Consider the following 14,516-nt stretch of genomic DNA (forward strand, 5'->3'; position numbering starts at 1 on the left):
ACTTCAAAGAAGAATCACAAAGAAAGGTACAGAGTATCTCAATATCCAATCACTAACATCCCCTGTGGCTTATCTGCACATAGAAAGCCATTGTCTAAAATATTGGATTAAAATCAAATCAAATCGAATTGTATTTGTCACATACAACATGTTTAGCAGATGTTATTGCGGGTGTAGCGAAATACTTAAGACCGTGCTGCAGTTTGTCTCACATTGTTTACCGACTGAACACAGCCCTCAAGAGAGAGTCAAATCCCTGACCCAACTGAACACAGCCCTCTTAAGAGGGAGTCAAATAACTGACCCAACTGAACACAGCCCTCTTAAGAGGGAGTCAAATACCTGACCCAACTGAACACAACCCTCTTAAGAGGGAGTCAAATACCTGACCCAACTGAACACAACCCTCTTAAGAGGGAGTCAAATACCTGACCCAACTGAACACAACCCTCTTAAGAGGGAGTCAAATCCATGACCCAACTGAACACAATCCTCTTAAGAGGGAGTCAAATACCTGACCCAAATGAACACAGCCCTCTTAAGAGGGAGTCAAATCACTGACCCAACTGAACACAACCCTCTTAAGAGGGAGTCAAATCCATGACCCAACTGAACATAGCCCTCTTAAGAGGGAGTCAAATCACTGACCCAACTGAACACAACCCTCTTAAGAGGGAGTCAAATCCATGACCCAACTGAACACAGCCCTCTTAAGAGGGAGTCAAATCACTGACCCAACTGAACACAGCCCTCTTAAGAGGGAGTCAAATCACTGACCCAACTGAACACAACCCTCTTAAGAGAGAGTCAAATCCATGACCCAACTGAACACAGCCCTCTTAAGAGGGAGTCAAATCCATAACCCAACTGAACACAACCCTCTTAAGAGGGAGTCAAATCCATGACCCAACTGAACACAGCCCTCTTAAGAGGGAGTCAAATCACTGACCCAACTGAACACAGCCCTCTTAAGAGGGAGTCAAATCACTGACCCAACTGAACACAGCCCTCTTAAGAGGGAGTCAAATCACTGACCCAACTGAACACAACCCTCTTAAGAGAGAGTCAAATCCATGACCCAACTGAACACAGCCCTCTTAAGAGGGAGTCAAATCCATAACCCAACTGAACACAACCCTCTTAAGAGGGAGTCAAATCCATGACCCAACTGAACACAACCCTCTTAAGAGGGAGTCAAATACCTGACCCAACTGAACACAACCCTCTTAAGAGGGAGTCAAATCCATGACCCAACTGAACTCAACCCTCTTAAGAGGGAGTCAAATCCATGACCCAACTGAACACAACCCTCTTAAGAGGGAGTCAAATCCATGACCCAACTGAACACAGCCCTCTTAAGGGGAAGTCAAATCCCTGACCCAACTGAACACAGCCCTCTGAAGAGGGAGTCAAATCCATGACCCAACTGAACACAGCCCTCTTAAGGGGAAGTCAAATCCCTGACCCAACTGAACACAGCCCTCTTAAGGGGAAGTCAAATCCCTGACTCAACTGAACACAGCCCTCTTAAGAGGGAGTCAAATCCATGACCCAACTGAACACAGCCCTCTGAAGAGGGAGTCAAAACCCTGGCCCAACTGAACACAGCCCCCTGAAGAGGGAGTCATAACCCTGACCCAACTTAACACAGCCCTCTGAAGAGGAGTCAAATCCTCGACCCTCTTCCAGTTCCAATGTGGTTAACAGAGCACTCACCAGCCAGAAGGACATAGCAGAGCTTCAATAGGACGGCCACTACCTCTCTTAGGTCCAGAACACAGTAAGGTCCAGAATATGCAATTAGGCTTGCCTGGGGCTCATGAGGACTGTGCTATAGACCCTCTAGTAACACAAACTGAACTGAGATACACACCCTGGCAGTCTTTATCCTGACATTTCCTGAGCTGCATTGTTAGCAAAGGAAGAAGGAAACACAAACACACACACACACTCTCTCTCTCATACACACACACACTCTCTCACACACAGACAGACACATGCTCACACACACACACTCTCTCTCACACAGACACAGGCACAAGCGTGCACAAAACACTCACACTAACACAAACACACACCGGCATGCTTGCACATACAGTCCATAACATACCACAGACACAGTGGAAAGATTGACTCTCAGGGAGTCCCATCATGGAGCGAACTGCAGAATGTAGTAACAGCAGGAGGTTCCTTCCTTTCTGTTCGGGGGCCGAGGTCAGTGTTTAACCTGTGGCCGGCGGGGAGGTCTGCTCACCAAGACAATTCACTTCTTTGTCGATCATTGACAGAATATAGAAATCTTTCCAATCAATGTCGCAAGACGGAGCTCTCTCCACACTGTGGGTTAAAAGGGCCGCAGCTTATTTACATGGGCCGTTCATTATGGTAAAGAATGGGTTTCCTGTCAATCCATCAAATAGCTATTTATGTGTGTTTTATGGACATGCGACTCCAATCAGTGACAGAGAAATGACCCAGAAGAACAATGGGTAAGAGGTCTGAGAGAAGGGTCTCTTCATGTGATATATGTGATATAGTAGCAGCTAGTGTCTGTTCTTTTGCCCATCTTAATCTTTTCTTTTTATTGGCCAGTCTGAGATATGGCTTTTCCTTTGCAATGCTGCCTAAAAGACCAGCATCCTGGAGTCGCCTCTTCACTGTTGACGTTGAGACTGATGTTTTGCGGGTACTATTTAATGAAGCCGCCAGTTGAGGACTTATGAGGCATCTGTTTCTCAAACTAGACACTCTATGTACTAGTTCTCTTGCTCAGTTGTGCACCGGGGCCTCCCATTCGTGTTTCTATTCTGTTTAGAGCCACTTTGCACTGTTCTGTGAAGGGAGTAGTACACAGCGTTGTACGAGATCTTCAGTTTCTTGGTAATTTCTCACATGGAATAGCCTTCATTTCTTGGAACATGAATAGACTGATGAGTTTCAGAAGAAAGGTCTTTGTTTCTGGCCATTTTGAGCCTGTTATCGAACCCACAAATGAAGATGCTCCAGATACTCAGTTAGTCTAAAGGCCATTTGTATTGCTTCTTTAATCAGGACAACAGTTTTCAGCTGTGCCAAGATAATTGCAAAAGGGTTATCTAATGATCAATTAGCCTTTTAAAATGCTAGACTTTGATTAGCTAACACAACGTGCCATTGGAACACAGGAGTGATGGTTGCTGATAATGGGCCTCTGTACGCCTGTGTAGATATTCCATAAAAATCAGCCGTTTCCAGCTTTCCAACAATGTCTACCCTGTATTTCTGATCAATTTGATGTTATTTTAATGGACCAAAAATGTGGTTTTCTTTCAAAAGGAAGGACATTTCTAAGTGACTCCAAACGTTTGAATGGTAGTGTACGTTCTAGACAGTTCAAACAAATACATAATGTTGAAACAACAAACATACATAACAATCTATAAAGGAAGTAGTCAGACTTATTTCCCCTGGAGTACTCAGACACTGAAACACTGAACCAGGGCTGGTCTGGGGTGAAGAGGTCAGGTGCACAGCTAGGGAACATAGAGGGGCCAGACAGGCCACAACCTCTTAACCCACTGGGTCACCTTTTGTGTTTTAGCAGGCGCTAAATGGAACATTTCAATCTAGCACATTTATTGGAACTTTGACTGGTTACTGGATGATTACAGTGTCTTCAGGTAGGCAATAACAACACTCTCCTACAGTTCTTCCACCATTGAGTGTGAGATGAGTTGGCGACGTGACATAGCGCTAACATTCCAGATGGCTTGTCCTCCACTGAAGCTGAAGTAGATTTAGGAGTTGTGTTTTCATTTATAGAGGCACTGTGTAAGTGAGTGTTAGTAGGGAACATCAAATATTACAGCAAATAGCTAAACTCCAATGTGCTGACAGAAAAAAAAGAAGTGTATAATATTTATGAAGGACATTGTAAACAATGAGGTTTAATTATATCACAAGGACGGTAAAATGATGTCACGCAAGCAACTAACAGTGTTTGGAGGTGTTTGCTCAAGGCAAAATGATAGCCAACTGATTTGTGGCTCTGCCACAAAAATGGAAAAGGGGTTTCATTTATTATTTTCTATTTTCTACATTGTAGAATATTAGTGAAGAAATAAACTATGAAATAACACATGGAATCATGTAGTATCCAAAAAAGAAATTCAAAATACAAAAAACGTAACATTAAACATTCATGAAAATACAAGTGTCATAACATCATTTACAAGCTTATCTTCTTGTTAATCCAATCCGTTGTCAGATTTTTTAAAAACTTTACGGTGAACGCATAGCATGCGATTATCTGAGGACAGCGCCCCACATCAAAATACTTTTTCAACCAGCACAGGCGTCACAAAATCACAAATAGAGATGAATTAAATCCCTTACCTTTGAAGATCTTCCTCTGTTTGCAATCCCAAGGGTCCCAGCTACATAATGAATGGTAATTTTGTTCGATAAAGTCCTTCTTTATATCCAATAAAGTCTGTTTAGTTGGCACCAATGATCTCAGTAATCCACTCGTTCAACATGCATACAAACGAATCCAAAAAGTTCAAGTTCATCCAAACAGGTCAAAATATGTTTCTAATTAATCCTCAAATCAGGTCTAATATCTAAATAAATGATAACTTTTAAGACGGAGAATAGTATGTTCAATAGGGAAGATAAATAACGAAGAGCGCACACCTCATTCACGTGCCAACAAGACTACTTTTCTAATGAGAGACACCTTGTAGTTTTTCCAACTACTTGCTTATTTTTCAAAAAACAAGCCTGAAACCCTTTCTAAAAACTGTTGACATCTAGTGGAAGCCATACGAACTGCAATCTGGGTCCTATCTATTTGTATTTACCATAGGCTAGCACTGAAATGGCCTATGACCTCAAAAATAAAATACGGATGGATTTTCCTCGAGCTTTCGCCTGCCATATCAGTTCTGTTATACTTACAGATATTATTTTAACAGTTTTAGAAACTTCAAAGATGTTCCTATCCAATGCTACCATGTATATGCATATCAGACAGGCAGTTTACTTTGGGCACATCAGTCATCTGAAATTCCGAACAAAAACCAGTCTCCAAAACAGGTTAAACACTGTTTCCCAGGCTTGTTCAATGAACCCTAAACAATTAATGAACATGCACCTGTGGAACGGTCGTTAAGACACTTAAGACACTAACAGCTTACAGACGATAGGCAATTAACCTCACTGGTGTAGGGGGCAGTATTTTCAAGTCCGGATGAAAAACGTGCCCAGAGTAAACTGCCTGCTACTCAGGACCAGAGGCTAGGATATGCATATTATTAGTGGATTTGGATGGAAAACACTCTGAAATTTGTGAAACTGTTTGAATGATGTCTGTGAGTATAACAGAACTCATATGGCAGGCGAAAATCTGAGACAAATCCAACCAGGAAGTGGGAAATCTGAGGGTTGTGGTTTTTCAAGTGATTGCCTATCCAATAAACTGTGTCTATGGGGTCAAGTTGCACATCCTAAGGCTTCCACTAGATGTCAACAGTCTTTAGAATGTTATTTTAGGCTTCTACTATGAAGGGGGAGCGAATAAGAGCTGTTTGAACCAGTGGTCTGGTTGAAAGCCTTTAGTTTAGTCACGCGCACGGCCGTGAGCACGAGCTCCGTTCCTTTTCATTTCTAAAGACAAATAAATATTATTGAAGATTTATGATAAAAACATCCTAAAGATTGATTCTATACATCGTTTGACATAATTCTACAAACTGTAATACAACTTTTTTGACTTTTCGTCTAGACTTTGTGCTCGCGCCTTGTGCATTTGGATTACTGGACTAAATGCGTGAACAAAAAGGAGGTATTTGGACATAAATAATGGACTTTATTGAACAAAACAAACATTTGTTGTCTAACATGGAGCCCTGGGAGTGCCATCAGATGAAGATCATCAAAGGTAAGTGATTAATTTTAACTATATTTCTGACTTTTGTGACACCTCTCCTTGGTAGGAAAATGGCTGTATGGTTTTCTGTGTCTAGGCACTGACCTAACATAATTGCAAAGTGTGCTTTCGCCATAAAGCCTTTTTGAAATTTGACACAGCGGTTGCATTAAGGAGAAGTTTATCTTTAAATGTATGTTAAACACTTGTATCTTAGATTCATTTTTATGATGAGTATTTCTGTAATTTGAAGTGGCTCTCTGCACTTTCGCCGGATGTTTGTTTGAGACAATGCATTTCTGAACATAACGTGCCAATGTAAACTGAGATTTTTTTATATAAATATGAACTTTATCAAACAAATATACATGTATTGTGTAACATGAAGTCCTATGAGTGCCATCTGATGAAGATCATCAAAGATTAGTGATTCATTTAATCGTTATTTCTGACTTTTGTGAGCAGTCTCCTTGGCTGGAAAATGGCTGTATCGTTTTCTGTGACGAGGCGCTGACCTAACATAATCGCATGGTGTGTTTTCGCAGTAAAGCCTTTTTGAAATCAGACACTGTGGTTGGATTTACAAGAAGTGTATCTTTAAAATGGTGTATAATACTTGTATGTTTAAGGAATGTAATTATGTGATTTCTGTTGTTTTGAATTTGGCACCCTGCAATTGCACTGGCTGTTGTCAAGGTGGGACGCTACCGTCCCACTTGTACCAGAGAGGTTAAGGTCACAGTTATGAAAACTTAGGACACTAAATAGGCTTTTTTACTGACTCTAAAACACACCAAAACAAAGATGCCCAGGGTCCCTGATTATCTGCATGAACGTGCCTTAGGCATGCTGCAAGGAGGCATGACTGCAGATGTGGTCAGGTTAATAAATTGCAATGTCCGTTCAGTGGGACGCCTAAGACAGCGCTACAGGGAGACAAGACGGACAGCTGATCATCCTCGCAGTGGCAGACCATGTGTAACAGCACCTGCACAGGATCAGTACATCCGAACATCACACCTGCGGGACAGGTACAGGATAGCAACAACAACTGCCCGAGTGACACCAGGAACGCACAATCCCTCCATCAGTGCTCAGACTGTCCGCATTCGGCTGAGAGAGACTGGCTGAGGGCTTGGAGGCCTGTTGTAAAGCAGGTCCTCACCAGACATCACGGACAACAACGTCACATATGGGCACAAACCCACCATTGCTGGACAAGTTGTGGGTTTGTCTCACCAGGTGTGATGGTTGGATTCTCGTTTATCATTGAAGGAATGAGCGTTACACTGAGGCCTGTACTTTGGAGGATGAGGGTCCGTCATGATCTAGGGCAGTGTTGTCATTGCAGGCAATCTAAATACTGTGTGATACAGGGAAGACATCCTCCTCCCTCATGTGGTACCCTTCCTGCAGGCTTATCCTGACATGACCCTCCAGCACGACAATGCCACCAGCTATACTGCTCATTCTGTGGGTGATTTCCTGCAAGACAGTGTTTTCCATGGTCAGCGAAGAGCCCACATCTCAATCCCATTGAGCACGTCTGGGACCTATTGGATCGGAGGGTGAGGGCTTGGGCCATTCCCCCCAGAAATATCTGGGAACTTGCAGGTGCCTTGGTGGAAGAGTGGGGTAACATCTCACAGCAATAACTGGCAAAGCTGGTGCAGTCCATGAGGAGGAGATGTACTGCAGTACTTAATGCAGCTGGTGGCCACACCAGATACTGACTGTTACTTTTGATTTTGACCCCTCCCCCTTTGTTCAGGGACACATTATTCCATTTCTGTTAGTCACATGTCTGTGAAACTTGTTCAGTGTATGTCTCAGTTGTTGAATCTTGTTATGTTCATAGAAATATTTACACATGTTAAGTTTGCTGAAAATAAATGCAGTTGACAGTGAGAGGACATTTCTTTTTTTGCTTAGTTTATTTAAAATGTCAGATTATTCAAAGTAGCCTTGATGACAGCGTTGCACACTTTCTCTCAACCAGCTTCTTAAGGTCGTCACCTGGAACATTTCAATTAAAAGCTGTGCCTCGTTAAAAGTTAATTTGTGGAATTCTTTCCTTCTTAAAACGTTTGAGCCAATCAGGTTGTGTTGTGACAAGGTAGGGGTGGTATACAGAAGATAACCCTATTTGGTAAAAGACCAAGTCCACATCATGGCAAGTACATATCCAATAAGCAAAGAGAAACAACAGTCCATCCTTACTTTAGTCAATCCTGGAAATGTCAAGAACTTTGAATGTTTCTTCAAGTGCAGTCGCAAAAACTATCAAGCGCCCTTATGAAACTGGCACTCATGAGGACCGCCACAGGAAAGGAAGACCCAGAGTTACCTCTGCTGCAGAGGATACGTTCATTAGAGTTACCAGCCTCAGCAATTACCATGGCTAGCTGCAAGGAAACAAGTGCCGTCATCATTGGTTTGCACAAAAAGGGCTTCACAGGCAAGGATATTGTTGCCAGTAAGTTTGCACCTAAATCAACCATTTATCGGATCATCAAGAACTTCAAGAAGAGTGGTTAAATTGTTGTGATGAAGGCTTCAGGGTGCCCAAGAAAGTCCAGCAAGCGCCAGGACCGTCTCCTAAAGTTGATTCAGCTGCGGGATCAGGGCACCACCAGGAATGAGCTTGCTCAGGAATGGCAGCAGGCAGGTGTGAGTGCATCTGCACACACAGTGAGGCAAATACTTTTGGAGGATGGCCTGGTGTCAAGAAGGGCAGCAAAGAAGCCACTTCTCTCCAGGAAAAACATCAGGGACAGACTGATGTTCTGCAAAAGGTACAGGGATTGGACTGCTGAGGACTGGGGTAAAGTCATTTTCTCTGATGAATCCCCTTTCCGATTGTTTGGGGCATCTGGAAAAAAGCTTGTCCGGAGAAGACAAGGTGAGCGCTTCCATCAGTTCTGTGTCATGCCAACAGTAAAGCATCCTGAGAACATTCATGTGTGGGGTTGCTTCTCAGCCAAGGGAGTGGGCTCACTCACAATTTTGCCTAAGAACACAGCCATGAATAAAGAATGGTACCAACACATCCTCCGAGAGTAACTTCTCCCAACCATCCAGGAACAGTTTGGTGACAAACAATGCCTTTTCCAGCATGATGGAGCACCTTGCCATAAGGCAAAAGTGATAACAAAGTAGCTCGGGGAACAAAACATTGATATTTTGGGTCCATGCCCAGGAAACTCCCCAGACCTTAATCCCATTGAGAACTTGTGGTCAATCCTCAAGAGGCGGGTGGGTAAACAAAATCTCACAAATTCTGACAAACTCCAAGCATTGATTTATACAAGAATGGGCTGCCATCAGTCAAGATGTGGCCCAGAAGTTAATTGACAGCATGCCATGGCGGATTGCAGAAGTCTTGAAAAAGAAGGGTCAACACTGCACATATTGACTTTGCATCAACTTCATGGAGGACTTATGTTACATTATGGAGATGACTTATTAGGTTACATTATGGAGAGGACTTATTATGTTACATTATAGAGAGGACTTATTATGTTACATTATAGAGAGGACTTATTACGTTACATTATAGAGAGGACTTATTATGTTACATTATAGAGAGGACTTATTATGTTACATTATAGAGAGGACTTATTACGTTACATTATAGAGAAGACTTATTATGTTAAATTATAGAGAGGACTTATTATGTTAAATTATAGAGAGGACTTATTATGTTACATTATAGAGAGGACTTATTATGTTACATTATAGAGAGGACTTATTACGTTACATTATAGAGAGGACTTATTATGTTAAATTATAGAGAGGACTTATTAAGCTACATTATAGAGAGGACTTATTACGTAACATTATAGAGAGGACTTATTATGTTAAATTATAGAGAGGACTTATTAAGCTACATTATAGAGAGGACTTATTATGTTAAATTATAGAGAGGACTTATTAAGCTACATTATAGAGAGGACTTATTATGTTAAATTATAGAGAGGACTTATTACGTTACATTATAGAGAGGACTTATTATGTTACATTATAGAGATTACTTGTATTGTAACATTATAAAGATGGTTGTAAGAAAGCTGTGAGCAGACAAACACACACACACACACACACACACACACACACACACACACACACACACACACACACACACACACACACACACACACACACACACACACACACACACACACACACACACACACACACACACACACACACAGCTGTAGGGGCTCAGCTTCACACTCACCCAACATGTAGTAGATTGGACCACCATGTCTGTATCCTACAAACTGAAGGAAAACAGTTTTTCTATGTTGTTGACATTATACTTTCAATACCCTCTACTGGATTCTCCTACACATTACAGGTCAATGGCCCTATCATAGTGCTGTTACAGAACTAGCACTGTTTTCAGGGACACTTGTCCCCCTCATCAGTTGATTATCACCAGATGATGATAACAAGGCGTTAACAGACTGATGATGATGACATGACAAGGCTGACAGTTAACAGACTGATGATGATGACCTGACAAGGCTGACAGTTAACAGACTGATGATGACATGACAAGGCTGACAGTTAACAGACTGATGATGATAACATGACAAGGCTGACAGTTAACAGACTGATGATGATAACATGACAAGGCTGACAGTTAACAGACTGAGACTGATGATGATAACATAACAAGGCTGACAGTTAACAGACCGATGATGATGACATGACAAGGCTGACAGTTAACAGACTGATGATGATAACATAACAAGGCTGACAGTTAACAGACTGATGATGACATGACAACGCTGACAGTTAACAGACTGAGACTGATGATGATACCATAACAAGGCTGACAGTTAACAGACTGATGATGATAACATAACAAGGCTGACAGTTAATAGACTGATGATGATGACATGACAAGGCTGACAGTTAACAGACTGATGATGATAACATGACCAGGCTGACAGTTAACAGACTGATGATGACATGACAAGGCTGACAGTTAACAGACTGAGACTGATGATGATAACATAACAAGGCTGACAGTTAACAGACTGATGATGATGACATGACAAGGCTGACAGTTAACAGACTGATGATGATAACATGACCAGGCTGACAGTTAACAGACTGATGATGATAACATGACAAGGCTGACAGTTAACAGACTTCTCCCAACCATCCAGGAGCAGTTTCCACCCGCCTCTAAACAAAAACCCACAAATTCTGACAAACTCCAAGTATTGATTATGCAAGAATGGGCTGCCATCAGTCAGGATGTGGCCCAGAATTGAATTGACAGCATGCCAGGGCGGATTGCAGAGGTCTTGAAAAAGAAGGGTCAACACTGCACATATTGACTCTTTGCATCAACATCATGTAATTGTCAATAAAAGCCATTGACTCTTATGAAATGCTTGTAATTATACTTCAGTATTCCATAGTAACATCTGACAAAAATATCTAAAGCCACTGAGACAGCAGACTTTGTGAAAATTAATATTTGTGTCACGACAGTATACTGTATATATATATATATGTACAGTATACTGTCGTAGCCAAAAGTTTTGAGAATGACACAAATATTAATATTAAGTCCCAGAATCTATCTACAATGTTAAAGCTGTAGGGCACATGCCTCTCTTAATGATACCCTAAGGCAGATATGTGGGATATTTTGTCCCAACACAATCCTGTATTGTCTTTCAAACACCTCTTATCATCATCAGCCTTACTGTAACGTCATGGACGCCCATATCTTTATACACCTCTGGTCTAACACAACAATAGATATTACATAGAAGAGTGTTTTTCAGATAAGGAGAGATTATACTATGTAAGGAAAGTAGCAAGGGTGGTGTTGATACGGTGTTCAACTCAGTTTGCGTATGAAATGAAAGCAATGCAAAATATGTGAGTGCTCATGAAAGTGGGTATATATAAAGACACCCAGAACAATGTGTTCCCTAGTAGCAGCCAGGACAGTATTGCAAGCTGATTGGATGGTGTGTTCCCTAGTAGCAGCCAAGTCAGTATTGGAAGCTGATTGGATGGTGTGTTCCCTAGTAGCAGCCAAGTCAGTATTGGAAGCTGATTGGATGGTGTGTTCCCTAGTAGCAGCCAAGTCAGTATTGGAAGCTGATTGGACGGTGTGTTCCCTAGCAGCAGCCAGGACAGCAGAGGAAGCAGATTGGATGGTGTGTTCCCTAGTAGCAGCCAAGTCAGCAGAGGAAGCTGATTGGATGGTGTGTTCCCTAGCAGCAGCCAGGACAGCAGAGAAAGCAGATTGGATGGTGTGTTCCCTAGCATCAGCCAAGTCAATATTGGAAGCTGATTGGATGGTGTGTTTCCTAGCAGCAGCCAGGTCAGCAGAGGAAGCAGATTGGATGGTGTGTTCCCTAGCAGCGGCCAGGACAGCAGAGGAAGCAGATTGAATGGTGTGTTCCCTAGCAGCAGCCAGGACAGCAGAGGAAGCTGATTGGATGGTGTGTTCCCTAGTAGCAGCCAAGTCAGTATTGGAAGCTGATTGGATAGTGTGTTCCCTAGTAGCAGCCAAGTCAGTATTGGAAGCTGATTGGATCGTGTGTTCCTAGTAGCAGCCAAGTCAGTATTGGAAGCGATTGGATGGTGGGTTCCCTAGCAGCAGCCAGGTCAGCAGAGGAAGCTGATTGGATGGTGTGTTCCCTAGCAGCGGCCAGGACAGCAGAGGAAGCAGATTGGATGGTGTGTTCCCTAGCAGCGGCCAGGTCAGCAGAGGAAGCAGGTTGGATGGCGTGTTCCCTAGCAGCGGCCAAGTCAATATTGGAAGCTGATTGGATGGTGTGTTTCCAAGTAGCAGCCAAGTCAGTATTGGAAGCTGATTGGATGGTGTGTTCCCTAGCAGCGGCCAAGTCAATATTGGAAGCTGATTGGATGGTGTGTTTCCAAGTAGCAGCCAAGTCAGTATTGGAAGCTGATTGGATGGTGTGTTCCCTAGCAGCGGCCAAGTCAATATTGGAAGCTGATTGGATGGTGTGTTCCCTAGCAGCGGCCAGGTCAGCAGAGGAAGCAGATTGGATGGTGTGTTCCCTAGCAGCGGCCAGGTCAGTAGAGGAAGCTGATTGGATGGTGTGTTCCCTAGCAGCCGCCAGGACAGCAGAGGAAGCAGATTGGATGGTGAGTTCCCTAGCAGCGGCCAGGTCAGCAGAGGAAGCAGATTGGATGGTGAGTTCCCTAGTAGCAGCCAGGTCAGCAGAGGAAGCAGATTGGATGGTGTGTTCCCTAGCAGCGGCCAGGTCAGCAGAGGAAGCTGATTGGATGGTGTGTTCCCTAGCAGCCGCCAGGACAGCAGAGGAAGCAGATTGGATGGTGAGTTCCCTAGCAGCGGCCAGGTCAGCAGAGGAAGCAGATTGGATGGTGAGTTCCCTAGTAGCAGCCAGGTCAGCAGAGGAAGCAGATTGGATGGTGAGTGTTCTCCAACACCATCATGGAGGGAGATTTAAAAAAACACTTTGCATCAACAGGCTCAGCACAGGAAACACTGTGACCAGCAGAAAGAGCCTGTCCAGAACAACAGTGTGTGTGTGTGTGTGTGTGTGTGTGTGTGTGTGTGTGTGTGTGTGTGTGTGTGTGTGTGTGTGTGTGTGTGTGTGTGTGTGTGTGTGTGTGTGTGTGTGTGAGAGAGAGAGAGAGTGAGATGGAAATAACTGTAAACACAGCACCACACCCCTCACTGGGTCCTTGGGGACCTTCTCACCGAGGTCGCACCACGCCCCCTCATAAGGGCGGACTGTGAATTGCGACATCTCCTGGATGCTTTCCAAGAAACCAACGAGAGTTACAGGGCAGATTGACATGTGGTCATGCATTAAGTCAATACACTCCAAATGTGCTATCCGTCATCCATGTTAATGCAGCAATACATTGGTGATCGTTGGTAATCAGTTTATAATAACAATAAGGCACCTTGGGGTTTGTGATATATGGCCAATATACCACAGCTAAGGTCTGTGTCCAGGCACTCTGCGTTGCGTCATACATAAGAACAGCCCTTAGACGTGGTATATAGGCCATATATCCCAAACCCCTCGTGCCTTATTGCTTAAATATGTTATGCTTTGCAGCGTATCACAGAGGCAAATGCAGTATGGGCGCGTGTGACCTCTGGTAAGGATTTGATATGGCAGCCCTCCTGTTGGGATTAACATGGGACAAAACACAGGGATATTGGGGACTACAACATAAGGACACGTCGAGAGAAGGGAAAGGTTGGTTTCAAGGGCAATGGAGATCTCGTCCAAATGGCGGTGTCTTATGCTAGGTAGCGAACGCTAGTCGGCTGTACCTGCACCAAGGTAGGTAGTGTTAGCAAACACTAGTCAGCTTTACCTGCGCCAAAAACTCGCCATCTTATTTTTAAGTAGTAAGCCAATATGTTTTAAATACCTTTATTTTCAATGAATACTGGTTCTCGTGCTCTCTAGATTTTGCAGCAGAAATATAGTAAGCAATATGTCTGGAACATCAAAAAATGACTATTGTTAGTCAGTAGAATGGTCTAGTTTAACTCTAGATGACTCCCATGAGGAAATTATGAGGAAATTAAGCAAGGTGTCCACCAATCACATGGTCTGCG

At 43.1% G+C, this 14,516-nt stretch overlaps 1 protein-coding gene across 4 annotated transcripts in view; it reads right to left on the bottom strand.

The window, feature by feature from the left end:
• The window catches only part of LOC109905236 (tensin-1), a 346,409-nt gene that overhangs the window by 305,941 nt on the left and 25,952 nt on the right, over window positions 1-14,516 (bottom strand). The window contains exon 1 of one of the 4 annotated variants that reach the window (XM_031801030.1): window positions 1,717-1,853. The exons of the other annotated variants lie outside the window; for them this stretch is intronic. Within the exon in view, the coding sequence (XP_031656890.1) occupies window positions 1,717-1,731 (15 nt within the window). The 5' untranslated portion in view covers window positions 1,732-1,853. Of the gene's footprint in view, window positions 1-1,716; window positions 1,854-14,516 lie in introns of those variants that run through there. 4 annotated transcript variants of the gene reach the window in all.

The sequence above is a fragment of the Oncorhynchus kisutch genome, linkage group LG2 (assembly GCF_002021735.2).
Source record: "Oncorhynchus kisutch isolate 150728-3 linkage group LG2, Okis_V2, whole genome shotgun sequence".
Taxonomy (NCBI): domain Eukaryota; kingdom Metazoa; phylum Chordata; class Actinopteri; order Salmoniformes; family Salmonidae; genus Oncorhynchus; species Oncorhynchus kisutch.